Raw genomic sequence first — 14,872 nt, 5'->3', positions numbered from 1 at the left:
TCTGTGATTCAATCTGCCAGGCGTCCCTCCACGACACGAATTTACGAGGCTTCGTGGCGTGCCTTTACCTTTTGGTGCCTATCACACCACGTGGATCCGACCTCTCCGGATATCCCAGATATCTTGGACTTTTTACATGACGGCCTCTCCAAAGGCCTCGCCCCAGCGACATTGAGACGCCAGGTGGCAGCTTTATCCACTGTTATCACCTGGGAGCGCCACCACACTCTCTCATCGAATCCCAGAATTCGGGCCTTTTTACATGGTGCCACCAACATCTCACCACCAGTGGTACATAGGTTCCCGTCATGGGATCTACCATTGGTTCTTAAAGCTCTAACTTCAACACCGTTTGAGCCTTTAGCATCTACATCTCTAAAATTTCTTACCATCAAACTCGCCTTTCTATTGGCAATTACATCCGCCCGGCGGGTGTCAGAACTCACCGCTCTATCCATACGCAAAGAGCTCTGTATCTTTCACAGTGACAGAGTCGTCCTGAGGTTAGACCCAACGTTTGTACCGAAGATTAATTCATTGTTTCACAGGACCCAGGAGGTGATAATACCTGATTTTTGTCCGAACCCTCGCCATCCGTCAGAGACTCTATGGCACACTCTGGATGTGCGTCGCGCACTTCGTCGCTATATCAGGCGTACAGAATCTTTCAGACAAACCGAGGCATTGTTCGTTTCCTTTCATCCTTCATCAATGGGGAAGAAGGTATCGACAGCTACAGTTGCGCGCTGGATCAAAATCTGCATAGCGACGGCCTACGACATCCAAGGCCGGCCTCGTCCTTCACATATTTCTGCTCATTCTACCAGGAGTGCAGCCGCTACGGCGGCTTGGTCTACACAGGCTTCAGTTCTGGAGATTTGCCGTGCGGCTTCATGGTCCTCCGCTTCGTCGTTTATTCGACATTATAAAATTGATTCGTATGCTTCAGCTGAAGCTTCCTTTGGTCGCAGGGTTTTACAACAGGTGGCCACAGCCCAGGTCTCTGAGAGCAGACAGCCCCCTCCCTGAGCAGTGAACTTGGGTACATCCCGTCCATGGATTGGAGGAGCAGCACAGTGGAAAAAGGACGTTGTCTCACCTGAACGTCCATTTTCGATGTGCTGCGACTCCAATCCATACCCACCCTTGGGCTTCTGCTAAGTTTGGACTTGTGACAGTTGTGTTGTTATTCCAGTTTGAGTTTTTTCCAGTTTGAGTTCTGGCGCCTTCGTGAGGAAAGACTGGAGCTGATTGGACAGCGTGGGCGTGACCACTTTACAGGAAGGAGATCAGCACTCAGTTCTGCCCAGCAACTAAGGAGAAGCTACCCGTCCATGGATTGGAGTCGCAGCACATCGAAAATGGACGTTCAGGTGAGACAACGTCCTTTCCTTCGTCTGTAAAACCAAAGTTTGTCAAGAGTTTGTGAAGAAAAGTTCAATTGTTTCTTTTCTATTAAATGTATAGATGCCACTGACAAGTCTCCTTCATCTTCTGAAACTTCGAAAGTCTGGTCATTTACTACTTTTTTCCAAACCAAGTCATAATTTTGAAGGATTCTATCAATTTTTCTGAAAAGAGCAGAGAGTAAGCTCGAAAATTCTTGAGAAAATTCTTCCACCCTCTCTGCTGCAATATCTCCTGAGTTGTCATCATGCTCCGTAGTTGTTTTGATTTCCTCAGTCATTTCTGTTGTTATCACTTTAAGAATTGCTATTTGGTTACTTATAGCTGCAGTATGATTATTCATGGCTTCTTTTATAAATTCTGTAAGTTCTGCATCAAAATCCTTACAACTCTGTAAATCAGACAACTGTTTCGTTTCTGACACCTCCAAATAGCATCCAGCACTTTCAAGATCTCCTTTCTTAGAAGCCATTTTATTTTAAAGAAATTTTCTTTCTTCCCACAACCATAAAATCATAAAGTCAGAGCCATCCTTTTGAGCAGCATTCAGCAATTTCTTTATAAACAATCTTTTCCCAAACAGCTCTTCAAAATCTATTCCAGCAACTTAAAGCCAGTCTCTGAGCACGAGTCTGTTAGCAAAAACTTTTTCTAACTTTCCCTTTTAAAATCGCAACAAAGAAACGCCATCTTAACTTCCAGCTCAGAAAATCCAATTAGAAACATTGTATCCTCGGAGTTAAGTGTTATACTTGCAAAAAGCTTGTCCTCCTGCTTCTGTTCCGCCTGCTTTTTTGAAATCATTTAATCTTCTGTTTGACAGCAGAAATTGGACGCAACACCTAGCTCTGTAAAAAAAAACAGAGTCCCCCCGGATCCAGAGCTTCAGTGGGCTGAACGGGGAGCTCTCACCCTCCTAACCCCTGGAATTAATCCAGGGGTTTTCAGGGAGCTCTACCCTCACCCACCTGCTCTCCTCCCCTTCTTTTCCCGAAGGGGAGATTTTCAAGCCGTTTGACAGCTGATTAACGCTGTCAGAACGGCTCAACGGAATCACGGGGGCGGCGGTCTAAAAAGACCGTCAATGGTGCTGCGGAGCCAACCCGGAAGTCCCTCTTCCCACAGTTGTTAAGTGAATCATTGCAGTTGATAAGTTAGTAAGATAGTTGTTAAGTGAATCTGTCTTTCCCATTGATTTTGCTTGTCAAAAGGTTGCAAATGATGATCACATGACCTAGGGACATTGTAACATTCATAAGCATGAACCAGTATGAGCCAAGTATCTGAATTTTGATCACATGATCGTAGGGATGCTACCAAGGTGGTACGTTTGAAAAATAGTCCTGTCACTTTTTTTCAGTGGCGTTGTAACTTTGAATGATCATTAAATGAACTGTTGAAAGTCAAGGACTACCTGTATAAGTAAGTGCTATTGCTATATAATGCTGCAAACCTAATCACTAAGCCACATTAATTTACAGCTAAATAGTTGGATACAATCAATCTAATTTTATAGCAGTGCAGCAGTCTTTGTATCTTTGTTTCATACTGAACTCACAATGCATGTTTTTTTAAACTTACAAGTAATGATTTTAAAAGTTCCATAACTAGATTTTGAAGTTAAGATTGATAAGAGGTAAGACACTTGCACAATCTTAGCTTTTTTCTTTGTAATGCTGCTAATTTCTGCTACTCCTGGCCTGACTCAGGCTCAAAATAAAGGAATATTGTCTATAATTGATAGGTTTAAGTAAGATTTTACTTTTATTGAACTTCTTTTGCCATTTATTTTTATCAGATCAAAATGAAATGCTGATAATATGGTAATTGAAATATAAATATTTGTATTACAATATCAATGCTTCATTATTCATTTAAATTAAAAAAATATTTCATTTATTTAGAATATCTCAAAAAATACCAATTGAATAAGGTAAAATATGTACAGATTATTTAACATGAATATACTTAATATTTGAGAATATTTTTCTCAAAAACGCTAGGTTTTTTTCCAAATTATTTTAAATTTATTCTTTTTATGATTATTTCTATTGCCTGCCTTAGCTGAAAGTATGTGTGACAGACAAAGGAGGAATACAAACATGGAATTAATTGAAACCAATTTTTTCTTCTTAGAGATTGATTTGATATACTGTTTTGCTACTTTTTTCATTTACCCGTTCCCATTTGTTTTAGTTGGGTCAAAACAACATATGGTATTTGAAGTATAAATATTCAAAATAAATCCTAAAATAAGCATTTTAAGGCTTGTGAGACTCCTCAATTGAATCAACCTCATTTTTTTTTTACATCCACTAAGAGAGGCATGCTCCAGGTCCCACCCATTAGGTGCTGTCATCTACTGGGACTGTCAGCCTTCCTAAGTAGACAGGACAGGAAACATGATGAGCTAATTCTATTTTATTTTAAGGCTACATTATCAAAATCGTCTAAGTCTGAAAGTACAAATCGCTTACCCTCTTTTTACAAACTGATAAATTAAGATCCTTTCTGAGTTTCTTTCTTTGCCCATCATGCACTAGGAGCTCTCTCTTCATCCCCACCACACAAAGTCATTCCCACATCCCATCACAGGGACCCAGGAAGAGATCTGTTTATGTTATGGTGCCTGCCATTTGGAACAGCATTGCCCCAGAGATTAGACTTGCCCTGACTTTGTTGGCCTTTTTGTAATCTTGAAGAAAGGTTTTTTTTATCAAGCCTGAGGCCCCGGATGTATAGTTGAGCCTGTGTCACAGGGGTGTCAAAGTCAAGGCCCGGGGGCCAGATCTGACTTGTGGGTGCTTAGATCTGGCCCAAGGGCTGTCCTGGAAATAGCGAAGGACTGCCCACGGTGCCTCTGCCACTGAAAACGGAGCTCGGGAGGGCCACATGCAGCCCTCCCGAGGGTCCATTTTTGCTGGCAGAGGACTTCAGGAGGATCCCCTCTCAGGCCACATCCAGTTCCCCCCTGACACTAGTGACTTCAAGCTGGCCATGCCCACCCTGGCCATGCCCATCCTTCCCCCCCAAGGTCAAACACAACCCTGATGCGGCCCTCAATGAAATCAAGTTTGACACCCCTGCTGTATCATGATTGTTGTGGTATGTTAGCTTTTCTTGGCTGTTACATATTTTTCTAGTTTTGTTAACATTGTTTCACTGGATGTAGATGTACTTGATAGATCTAGCTTTCACTGTAGAGATTAATTTGCCTGGGTAACTGATAATTTTTGAGGGTTTTTTTATTTAAATTGTGCAAACGTGTGAGATTAAAAACCTTTATTCTTCATTTTGAATTTGTTTTGTAGGCAGATTTTTTTTTAAAAAAATAAAATGTCTACACAAACTTGGTGGCAGAGGTTGTCCTTAAATGTTAATGAATTAAGCCTCCTCACAGTCTCTGAGCATTGGTTGTTTTATTGACCCAAGCAACTTTTGGACTCTATGAGACCACAGCTTCTAATTCTTATATTAGAATATTCCATAATGGTGTTAATAGATTCTGTTTTTTTTCCTTTCATTTTGTGAATATAACTTGTAGTATTTACACACAATAAAATTGATAGTAAATTAAACCCCATTGCCTTATACCAGGTAGTCCTCATTTAATAACCACAATTGGGACTGGCAACTTCATCATTAAGCAATGCTATCATTAAGCAAGATATCTTGTGCACCCAACTTTCAACTTTTTTGCTAGCTTCTCCATTGACACTTTGCTTGTTGGAAGCTGTCTTTGAAGCACACAAATGGTGATCATGTAACTGCAGGATATGGTGAAGGTCATAAAGGCCTGATGGTCGTGAAGCACCCAAACCTCTTATTTCATGACTGTGGGAATGCTATGATGGTCATAAGTGTGAGGGCTAGTCATAAAATTACTTTTTCAGCCCCATCAGAACTTTAAACTGTGACTAAACAGGGCAGGCATTAAGTGAGGACCAGGTCTAGCTATTCACTTAAAAGATGAATTGAATAGTTCTATGAGGTTACTTTTGTGACATATTATCTTATCAACATGTTCTTCTATTTATATGCAGGTGCAAGTGGGACAAGCAGATATCCCATGTCCGATTACAGAGTGCAGTGAACATCTGGATGAAACCACCATCCTCTTCAACTTGCCACATGATGACATCATCAAATATAAATACTTCCTGGAACTTGGCCGTATCAGCTCAAGCACCAAGCCATGCCCTCAATGCAAGCACTTTACAACCTTCAAGAGGAAAGGTCATATTCCGACCCCTACCAAAATGGAGAACAAGTACAAAGTGAGCATGCTCACACGAGTTATGGATTAAATGGCAGAGTGTGAGCAGCAAAATTAGGCCAGGATATGGTGGGCATTTAAATGGGCTTTCTTCTCTTACTGGAATCTCATGTAAGATGTGTTTTTAGACTACAAATATATAGCTTCATACCCAGTATTAGTCAGCCATTAATCTATCTCGACTAATTAGTCAGATGCCATGTTAATCCTTATGTTTGTTAAGTCTTTTTGTCTGCTTTTGAAAATGGCCATCTGGCCTGCATTATTTTATGGAGTTTGGTAGTTCTTACGCTTTGAAGTATTTGGTGGTCTTTGCAATGTTTATTTTAAGTACTGTACTATATGAGTACCTAGCAATGTGAAAAACCCAATTGGAAAAGAAAGTCTTCACACATAAAACCTTGGGGATAGGTTATCTGGTGCCCTCTGGATGTTGTATATTGTAAGACTACTTCCCCTAATCACTAACTATGTTGGTTGAGCTGAGGAAAATTAAATCCAGATCATCTGAAGGGAGCCAGGCTAAATCTTAGATTTATTCATTTAGAGTATGGCATGAAATACATGGCTAGCAGTAGTAAGGATGTATATAAGGAACATGTAATAATATCATACACATACAGTGAAGATCTGTGGTCAATTTCATAAGGTATAAGAAATTCAAGAAGTTACATTTTGAATTAGATTTTTGTATCCTATTGGATAAACTGTAAGATTGTACAAAGCACTTTATACACTTTATAAAGCACTCATTAAGGTATTTGTAGCCTTATGAAGGATCAAATATTTGATTCACTGGTCTTCCCAGGCTCTGTGTGTGTGCATGCATAGGCATCTGTTCCATAAGGTATGCTGGCAAAGTTGTTTGGCCTACAGATACCTGCTGAAACAATCTGGAATAGACCTTAAGAAAAACTTTGTTAAGTCTTCCAGAAGATGTAGATACTTGGCACTTTGAATAGTGGTCTTTCATATGTTAAGTACAATATCTACACCTAACTTAAACCTTCAGTTGAAATGTTTTGCACATATTTAATAATCTATACTTTATATAGTTATATATGATTGCTTTTCTTCTGCAGAGAGATTTTTAAGGATAGATTCTGTTTTGCTGACATCAAAAATAAACGCCATTTGGTATCTTTCTTTGAACACTAAGCTTTACCATTCTTTGCATATAGAAGAGATATCTGAAATGGCTGATCTTGTAAGATTATACCAGGTGTTTCCTACACACCCAAAACGAGAATACTCTGTAGTATATAGTACATGTTAAGCTTGCACTATAAATCTGTTAGTGTTATCTCCATTTACTTCAATTTACTTTATTGGTTCTAAATTTTGCACTTTTTCTATGCAAATGCACATTGTCAATTCATTAAAAAATATTTAGCCAGTTTAATGATAATAAAGAACTATCAGGTATATACAAGTAGCTTATGTCTAGCTTAAGTTTAATTTGATATTAAAATTTACCTCATATTGTTGGTGACAAATATATCTTTGTTGCAAAACTAGGTTTTGGTTGAACATTAAGAGTACAACTTGCTCAACTAGATCATATTTACATCTGATTATTAATATTTCAAAGGTCAGCTGCTTTTTTTTTTAAGTTGCTGCATGTTAAGCAGAGAGTACAGCTGAACAGCTCCACCAAGGATAGAATATTACAACTTGGAAAAGTAGAAGACCATGTTGGAAGGATAATTACCTAGTTGGTTACCTAATTTCTAAGAAGGGGCCTAATCAAAGAATTTCCAATATTGATCAGTGCAAAAAAAAATGTCATGACTACTGATTCAAACAATATTACTGATTTTTAAAACTATAACATATTCTGTTGAAAATATGATATAGGAATAGTGTATTTGGCCAAATATATGTTACCAGGAAGAACATTCATTTAATTTATTGTTTCTTTTCTCTAGAAAATCATATCAATATAGAAAGCATTTCATTTCTTTTTCTTTCAAATCTGGGAGGTTATATTGGGCTAAGAGATAGCAACTGTGCCAGTGAGCCTTGGTGACTGGGAGGGTCTTGCACATGGAAATCCCAAGTGCTGTTACAACAAATTAAACACAACATTTAGAAGGCAGGGTGGAGGATTTCAGACAATACCTGTATGACAAAATCGCTCAGATCCGGGGGGATTTGGACTCTGACTGGGTAGATCAGGGCAGGGTGACGAGGAACAGTCTTGAGAATGTTATCTGGGAGGAGTTTGATGCTGTGACTCCCGATGATGTGGACAGGATTTTGGGGAGACTTAGTGTTTACATGTTTACTGGACCCGTGTCCCTCCTGGTTGGTACTGGCTTCCTGGGAGGTTACACGAGGCTGGCTCATTAATGCTTCGTTGAGTGAGGCTCACTTCCCCGCTGCCCTGAAAGAGGCAGTGGTGAGGCCTCTCCTCAAGAAGCCGTCCCTGGATCTGGCAATATTGGCTAACTATCGTCCTGTCTCCAACCTTCGCTTCATTGCGAAGGTTGTTGAGAGTGTGGTCGCGCAACAGTTTCCGCAATTCCTGGAGGAAACATCCTATCTAGATCCGTTCCAGTCGGGTTTCAGGTCTGGGCACAGCACGGAAACGGCATTGGTCGCATTGGTGGATGATCTCTGGAGGGCTCGGGACGGGTTATTCCTCTGTTCTGGTCCTATTATATCTCTCAGCGGCTTTTGATACCATTGACCATGGTATCATGCTGCACCGGCTGGAAGAGTTGAGGGTGGGAGGCACTGTGTTGCGGTGGTTCTCCTCCTTTCTCTCCGACCGGTCGCAGTTTGTGTTGGCAGGGGGGCAGAGGTCGACCTCGAGGCCTCTCATCTGTGGAGTGCCGCAGGGATCGGTCCTCTCGCCCCTTCTGTTCAACATTTATGTGAAGCCGCTGGGTGAGATCATCCGTGGCTTTGGGGTGAGATACCATCAGTACGCTGATGACACCCAGCTGTACATCTCCACCCCAGGCCACCCCAATGATGCCCTTGAAGTGATGTCCCGGTGCCTGGAGGCTATGCGGATCTGGATGGGGAGGAACAGGCTCAAACTCAACCCTTCCAAGACTGAGTGGCTGTGGCTCCCGGCATCCCGATATAGTCAGTTGACTCCATCACTGACTATTGGGGGCGAGTCTTTGGCCCCCACTGAAAGGGCTCGCAATCTGGGAGTCCTCCTGGATAGGCAGCTGTCTTTGGAGGAACATCTGACGGCTGTTACCAGGGGGACCTTTTATCAGGTTCGCCTGATTCACCAGTTGCGGCCCTTTCTCAATCGGGATTCCTTGTGCAGTCACTCACGCCCTCGTCACCTCTCGCCTTGACTACTGCAATGCTCTCTACATGGGGCTCCCCTTGAAGAGCACCCGGAGGCTCCAGCTGGTCCAGAATGCAGCAGCGCGGGTAGTGATGGGAGCAACATGGCGCTCCCATGTAACACCTCTCCTACGCGAGCTGCACTGGCTCCTGGTGGTCTTCCGGGTGCGCTTCAAGGTGTTGGTTATCACCTTTAAAGCGCTCCATGGCATAGGGGCTAGCTATCTGCGAGACCGCCTGCTGCTACCGACGACCTCCCATCGACCCGTGCGCTCCCACAGAGAGGGCCTCCTCAGGGTGCCATCAGCCAAACAATGTAGGCTGGTGGCCCCCAGGGGGAGGGCCTTCTCTGTGGGGGCTCCCACCCTCTGGAATCAGTTGCCCCTGGAGATAAGGAGAATCCATGACCTCAATGCCTTCCGTCGTTCCCTGAAAACCCATCTTTTCCAGCAAGCTGGGCTGGCTTAAGAAGAAATTTTTAAATTCTTTTAATTAGTTTATGATTTTTTTTAACTTTCGGGCCAAAATTTATATATATATTTAAATGTTTTAATATTTGTATTCTATGTTTTTTATCTTGGCTGTACACCGCCCTGAGTCCTCAGGGAGAAGGGCGGTATATAAATTGGAAATTAAATTAAATTAAATTAAACATTTCACTGGCCTCATTTATGTAAGAAGAAAATAGGGATTTATCTATGCCTCCTTGAACTCCTGAATGAAAGGCAACATAAAGTCAAACAACTATAACTCGCAGTCCTGACATAGCCAGTAGCTATGGGAAATATCTAGGATAAAGGAACTGTAGTTATGAGGTTACTCTTTTTGTGTTATACAGTTTGCCTATTATTTCAAGCAGTAGTAGAGCTTGGCCACATTGCACTCATCCATTATATATATATAAAATTATGTTCAAAAATTAAAATAAAATAGATTTTTGTCTTGACCAGGAAGACATAATGAACTTGACCTCTGCTTAATTAATATTTTGCTAACAGCTTTGCTGTGCCATATTTTTAGAGCTGTATAAATTCTTATTAATACAAAACCAGGAGTGAAATGCTCCTGGTTCAGACTGGATCACCCGATCTGGTAGCGATGGCGGCAGGTGGTTCAGAGAACCAGTAGCAAAAATCCCTGTGCCACCCCCATGCCCAGCTGAGCCGTGAGATCATCAGAGGCTTTTTTTTTTTTACTTTTAAAAGCATTTTTTCTACAACCTCTTCAGCCGAAAAAATGCTTTTAAAAGTAAAAAAAAAGTCTCTGATGATCGAGCGGCTCAGCTGGGATCATCAAAGGCTTTTAAAAGCATTTTATGTACAACCTCTTAAGGTTGTGGAAAAAATGCTTTTAAAAGTAAAAAAAAAAAGTTGGCCACGCCCACCCAGTCACATTACCCCCCACCACCAAGCCACGTCCACAGAACCAGTGGTAACAAATTTTACATTTCACCACTGTACAAAATCTCATGCAAGAAAACTGGCTTTGATCAGAGGTCATAATAATAGGATGCTTGCTGAAATCTTAATGGGATCTTACCAAGACACTAGTTCCATTGCAACAAATCCACAATCCTTATCATATCCAGATTGTTGCAGACAAATAGCTAGAGGGTTCTATCAAAATGCCTTACCAATATGAAGATAAATGTATTAACTTGGTAGGAAAGATAAACATATGACACCAGTTTTTCATTTGGCATGTTACAATAAATGTAACAGAGTTGACATTCTGGATTGTTACGAAAGTTAAAACCTGTCTGAGAGTCATCACTGGACAAGATGGGTAGCACATAAATTAAATAAATAAAGACATAAAACAGGTGAGAAAGAGAATAAAGACTGGATGTGTTTGCCTATTTTAGGAGTAAAACACCTAAAGCATTCAGCAGATGGTCTCTATTACTAATTTAATGAGATTTGCTTTCCTTAGAAGAAAAGTAAACATAAGCATACAAAGATTACTGTTGTTATTGCACTTGGTCCATAGTGCATATTGAAAACTCAGATTCCTGTATTCCTTAAAGATTATCACCAAAACATTGTAAAAATGATAGTATTATAGTATACTACAAAACTTAAACAAGAACAATAAGTCTTCATAATGAAAACAATATGTTTTGAGGAAAATTTACATATGACACAAAGCCTGAACAAAATTCCCAGATGTCTCTTACCAGTCAATGAATAAGAGAATTCTTCTTATTGTGTAAGGGTACACCTGAATATTTGTTTCAGATTCTATTTATTGTAAGATTGAAGGCATCTTCTGTCATTAAATAGGTTTTGAAGACAATTCTATTTATCAGGGGCATGCAACTTTTTATAAATTGAAGATCACAGCCTTTGTCTGTCAGGCATTGGGGTCAGGGGGCGCAAGATTCCAAAAAGAAAGTGGGCATAACCATGACAAATATAAATTTACATAATTATATTTGATTTAACTTTTTAATTAACTTGGAAGAAAGCCTGACCTCTCTATCTACTGAAGATTGAATATTGATTAGTGTTTTCCACTTACCATTATTCAATTGATTGATAATGAGAATTTGCAACTTTTTGTGTATTTGATCAATTTCCTAAGGAAAAGCTGGTCTATAGTTGGTGCTCAATGAAAGATAAATGAAATGAACACTATCAGCTAATAATAATAAATGGATATTTTACTACTTGTCTTCCAAGTTTGGTTAGAGCACTAATATTGGTGATAAGAATAGGTTTTGTACTGACAGTAGTTGAAGTAAGTGGAATTAGTGTGGTGGGGAGATAAATTATATAAATCAGCCTGCAGTGACCACACCCTGATTTCAAGAGAATTTTATTGGTTTAAGATGCCCAACAAAGTTAATTCCCTATAAAATGTATTTTTCTCTAATCGCTAATGCTTCTTAAGAGCTTCATCTTAATGTGTGGGTAAATGATAAGTTGCAAAATTACAGGTAGTCCTTGACTTACAACAGTTCATTAAGTGACCATTCAAAGTTCCAATGGCACTGAAAAATGTGCCTTATGACTGTTTTTCACAGTTACAACCTTTGCAGCTTCCCCATGATCATTTGATCAAAATTCATACACTTGGCAAGTGGTTCATATTTATGACCATTGCTGTGTCCCAAGGTCATGTAATCATCTTTTTCGACCTTCTCATAAGCAAAGTCAATGGGGAAGCCAGATAACAACCGCGTTATTAAGTCATTAACTGCAGTGATTCATTTAACAACTGTGGCACAAAAGGTTGTAAAATGGGGTAAAACTCACTTAACAACAGAAACTTTGGGCTCAATTGTGGTCATAAGTTGAGGTCTACCTGCATTAGGTGGTTTTCCTGATAATATGCCTTCACCATCTACACCCCCTTGTAATTTTCATACAAGGGGGAGCTGAGTTATGCTTTCCCAGCTTCATGTAATGGCCATTTGTTTAGATGTTTATTGCTTTATGCTCTTTACTTAAATAGATCCAGTGCCCAACCTGCCAATTTGTGTGGTGTTTTAAGTGCCACTCTCCTTGGCACGAAGGTGTCAACTGCAAAGAGTTTAAAAAGGGAGACAAACTGCTACGTCACTGGGCCAGTGAAATTGAACATGGGCAAAGAAATGCTCAAAAATGTCCAAAATGCAAGGTAAGAAGACAGCATATGTTCTTTCAATACTCTTTGAGGTGCCTGGGCAGAGTCAATTAGTAGAACTAACACCTACTAAGAAACAAACTGAGAAAACCAATCCCTTTCATCTGTTGACATTACAGTTCTTATCACCCTCTTTATTGAACCATGAACATTCTGTTTCTCAGGAAAAGAAAAGAAGCCAAGTAACCTTTCCTTCCCTCATTTCCCAAAGTTTTTTTTAGAATAACCTAAGATGTATTTAAATGGCAAGTTCTGAGGATACACTATTCTGGGTAATGATATTTGATAATGTATTTCTCTGTTTCAAGACATTCCGGATTGGAAGTTGGAGAAAGAAATTTCAACTGAACTTCTTTGATGAAATTTACATTGAGCAATATTGAAAACCACTGCATTTTTTTAAAAAATATTAATGTTGGTTATTGATGAAATGTGAATTGAATTGCCAAGATTGGACCCATATTTCTTAAAGACCATGCAATGCAGTTTTATGTGAAAATGTTTTCTTTTTTAAATAAAACCATTTAACTCTTTTGTTTAAAATCTAAAAAAAAATTATGACAACATTCATTTTTAAAAAAATGTTTGCTTTTTGCAGATGAATTACAGTGTAGTTTCCGTACTGTACATGAAGTGTCAATGATATTTTCAGGAATGATTTTACAGATTGGGAGCTTCCTTCTATTACTCAACATCTCGAAAAAAACCAACCAAATCTTGCAAAAATTTAGCCCCAAATATTTTGAGAAGGTCACTGATTGATGGTTGCTTTCTTCCCTATGGGCAGTATTTCTTTGATCTGTGCTTTTACACAAATAAAAGTTGTAATATGCAAATTTATTTTTCAGGAGCTGTCCAAAAGTTATTGAAACAGTGAGGCTCTTGCATTTATTTAAGTAAAATTAAAGCAAAATGTTTGCAACTAAGTGCATAAATAGCATTCAGGCAGTAAATAAGAAAATAATGTGATTAGATGCTAGTCTGAAAATAGAAAATGATTTTCCCACATTCTGATGATGTAGCCTGAATGTTAACAGCTATTGTTTCATTCATTAACGAATACAGAACTCAAAATCTGACTGCAGAAATAAAATGTGTTTCAAGTTTCTTCATTTGACAACTTTGAAAACTCCAGTGAAAATGAACTTTCTACACACAAGAATTTTTATTGAGCAAACTTGTGTTTTATGTTCTACGGGTGATAATATGCTTCATGTTTCCACCAACTGGTTCTGCTTGTTTTTACAAATTGCATATTCATTATATAAAACTGAAGTGGAATACATTTTTGGAACATTTTGTCCTGATTTGAAAATAACATTTCAGATTTTCAGCACTGCTTTCCTAGTGTTTATTATAAATAAATAAATCTATTGGGTTACTGTAGAAGAGGCTATAAATACCAAATGATTACTTCTTTCGGTTAGTTATCAATTTGTATCTAGTCTGCAATTCTTATTTTTAATGTCAAGGCAATGTTACTGTTTTAAAATTGTAAACTTTGAAATTGAGTACTGTATAGAATTCAAGTAAAGGGTTATTCAAGATTCTCTGCTACCATTTTTCAAAGTTTTAAATACTGCTACATAAAAAAGGAAGTACCTTAGCTTTCCAGTGAGTTGCTATAGTAAATATGGTAGTTAACAAAAGATATTGAATTTATTTGTTATTTTTGAAATCTGAAAGTGGCACTAGAATTATATTTATTTATAATGTATTAATTATAAATAAATACCACATGCTATTTATCAAATTTCTTCAAAAGCTTTTGATCAAAATGAATAAACAGTTTACCAGCAGTTGTAATTGGTATCAGTTTGATTATAACTTTCAAGTGCAATTTAAAAATACTTCGAAGATTCTACAATTTTAAGAAGATGGATTTTAAGTTCAATTATGTTTATAGTCAATTCCTGGTTAAGTTATACAACTGAAAAGTCACGTGTTTCAGTAGTTTAAATTTTAAATAACATTGTGCAAAAATACTGCTTTACTAACTTTCAGCATAATCTAAAATATTTTTGCTGTACTAATAGGGAATATTTTTCACACATAAAATACCTAGAATCTCGATTTGCTTCTAAAAAGTAGAAATACCATTGACACTTTACAGGATTCTTCATGACTTTTTGTATAAACTCTGTGTGATTATGCTTTGTTGATTTAAAACAGGGGTGTCAAATTCAAGGTTAGATCTGGCCTGTGGGGCCACCCTGGAAATGGGGAAGGATGAGCCCGTTATGCCTCTGC

The 14,872-nt window shown here is 38.8% G+C and overlaps 1 protein-coding gene across 1 annotated transcript in view; it reads left to right on the top strand.

Annotated features, from left to right (window-relative positions):
• Window positions 1-14,872, top strand: part of RNF217 (ring finger protein 217) — a 51,718-nt gene that overhangs the window by 20,771 nt on the left and 16,075 nt on the right. Inside the window, exons 2-3 of the mRNA XM_070952823.1 lie at window positions 5,451-5,684; window positions 12,452-12,616. Of these exons, the coding sequence (XP_070808924.1) occupies window positions 5,451-5,684; window positions 12,452-12,616 (399 nt within the window). The remainder of the gene's footprint in view (window positions 1-5,450; window positions 5,685-12,451; window positions 12,617-14,872) is intronic.

Source organism: Pituophis catenifer, unplaced genomic scaffold (genome assembly GCF_029215685.1).
Source record: "Pituophis catenifer annectens isolate HBS135680 unplaced genomic scaffold, rPitCat1.0.hap2 SCAF_1, whole genome shotgun sequence".
Taxonomy (NCBI): domain Eukaryota; kingdom Metazoa; phylum Chordata; class Lepidosauria; order Squamata; family Colubridae; genus Pituophis; species Pituophis catenifer.
The sequence above is the reverse complement of the archived record's forward strand: the minus strand, read 5'-3'. Positions and strand labels throughout refer to the sequence as shown.